At 40.6% G+C, this 2,140-nt stretch overlaps 1 protein-coding gene across 1 annotated transcript; it reads right to left on the bottom strand.

Moving 5' to 3' along the window:
- Positions 1-763: 763 nt before the first annotated feature.
- On the bottom strand, positions 764-1,723 carry LOC141050174 (olfactory receptor 5AR1-like). Its single transcript, XM_073547006.1, has one exon. It carries the CDS (start codon positions 1,718-1,720, stop codon positions 764-766), a length of 957 nt encoding a protein of 318 aa, XP_073403107.1. The 5' UTR covers positions 1,721-1,723.
- Between the last annotated feature and the right edge of the window lie 417 nt (positions 1,724-2,140).

The following is a 2,140-nucleotide window of genomic DNA, read 5'->3' on the forward strand; positions in this document are numbered from 1 at the left end:
TAGTCAGCACTATTTCTAACCCTAACAATGCGGGAATCATGGTGAAGATAGTGCAGCAAGAAGGCGCTCGTGTGTCGGGCGCTTTTATGAGGTTCAAGTCCATGGTGTGTTGGTGGCATGGTTACACTCAAGGTTTCTTAGTTTGTCCATTATCATTATCCTCTTCATCTCCTAACTGTTGCATTTTTGGAAATCTTGGGTTGGGTTTCCTTCATGTGTGTTGCCTGAATTTGGCAGACCTCTCAGAGCACCAGGCCTACACCTGTCACTCATCCATCTGTTATTGATCAATGTTTAAGTTAGAAATGTTGGTCCAAGCCCTGTCCCATGCATCCATGCAATTTTAATATTTGTACTCTTGGTCAATTGATACCACTTTTCCTGGTGTCTGACCCTAATTTGAGCGGTTTTGGCAGCTTTTTGCCCCCCCTCCTGAAGGTATTTTCTATGCGTTTGGTTTAGCCTCCCATTGATTTCAGTGGGGTCAAGATATGTATGACGAATTGTTCAACCGAACCTTGAAAGGTTTGCTCATCTCTAGACACTTTGACCCTTGTGGTCCCTTCCAACTCTAACACCATGATTCTATGCTAGATGTATGACGCACAACTGCTGAAAACAGAGTATAGTGCATGTGATTCAGCTTACTATGCCAAACTGTTTACTTCTGCCTTATAACTAAACATACATTCCATGAAAAGATCTTAGAACTTTAATAAGAATTTCATTTATTGTCCTTTCTGTAGGACACATAAATATTAGCTCAGTCTTTCATAAGTCTTAGTTTCCAATGACTGAAGCTATACATTTCTCTTACAATGACCTTCTTCACGTCTTGGTTTCTCAAACTGTATATAAGAGGATTCACCATTGGGGTTATCACCGAATATAAAATGGAAACCACCTTGTCTTCCTCCTTAAAAGTACCTGAATGGGGACGTACGTAAGTGAGCAACACAGATACATAGAAAATGGAGGAACAAATGAGATGTGAGGAGCAAGTGCTGAACGCTTTCTGTCTGCCTTTAGCCGACTTCATCCGTAAAATGGAAACAAGAATGTAGATGTAAGAGATCACGATGGTGGTCAATGAACCAACACTATAAGATCCTATGAGGAACACAGTGACCATGTCACAGGAGAAGGTTTTCGAGCAGGAAAGTGTGAGAACTGGTAGGATGTCACAGTAGAAATGGTTGATGAAGTTTGAGCCGCAGTAGTTGAGACTGAATACACAGATGGTTTGTGCTGCTGACTGCAAGATGCCAAGAAAAAATGCAAGGACAACCAGATAGGAGCATTTTTTCTTTGTCATTATGAACCCGTAATGGAGAGGGTGGCAGATAGCAGCATATCGGTCATAGGACATATTCGAGAGGAGAACAACTTCTGTGCCGGCAAGAGTGGAAAAGATTAAGAACTGGAGGGCACAATCATTGAACGTAATGACCTTCTCTATGGAGATAAGGTCTATAATCATCTTAGGAGTCACAGATGAGGAGTAGAAGAGGTCCACCATCGAGAGGTAACTGAGGAAGTAATACATGGGAGTGTGGAGGGCCGGTGTCTTATGGATAATGACCATTATACCAACATTACCCACCACAGTTATGATATAAATAAGAAGGAAGAACGCAAAGAGGAGCAGAGCAAGTTTTGTATCATTGGTCAGTCCAGAAAACACAAACATTGTTACTTGAGTCTGGTTCACATTGTCCATGCTGTTTCTTCCCCTGTGGAGGTAAGAGATAAAGCAATACGATCAAGAACTTCAAAGTTAGTGGTAACCTACAAGGTACAAAATATGCGCCAAGCCCTCACTCATCATGTACCATATATTTACATGGGACAACAATGACCCATATACAGCAATATGTAAAAATTTGGGCACCCCTGATCAAAATTATTGCTATCATGAACAGTTAAGCAAGTTGAAGATGAAATTATCTCTACAAGACCTATAGTTACAGATGACACATTTCCTTTGTATTTTAGTAATATACAATTCTGCTCAAAAGTTTACATATCCCGGCAGAATTTTTGTTTTCTTGGCCTTTTTTTCAGAGAATATGAATGATAACACCAAAGCTTTTTCTCCACTCATGGTTAGTGGTTGGGTGAAGTCATTTATTGTCAGACT

Source organism: Dendrobates tinctorius, unplaced genomic scaffold, assembly GCF_039654945.1.
Source record: "Dendrobates tinctorius isolate UK_male_01 unplaced genomic scaffold, ASM3965494v1 ptg000151l, whole genome shotgun sequence".
Classification (NCBI taxonomy): domain Eukaryota; kingdom Metazoa; phylum Chordata; class Amphibia; order Anura; family Dendrobatidae; genus Dendrobates; species Dendrobates tinctorius.

Bases quoted from the DNA above. Each gene is read 5' to 3' on its own strand.
- LOC141050174 (XM_073547006.1), bottom strand. From the start codon at position 1,720: ATGGACAATGTGAACCAGACTCAAGTAACAATGTTTGTGTTTTCTGGA.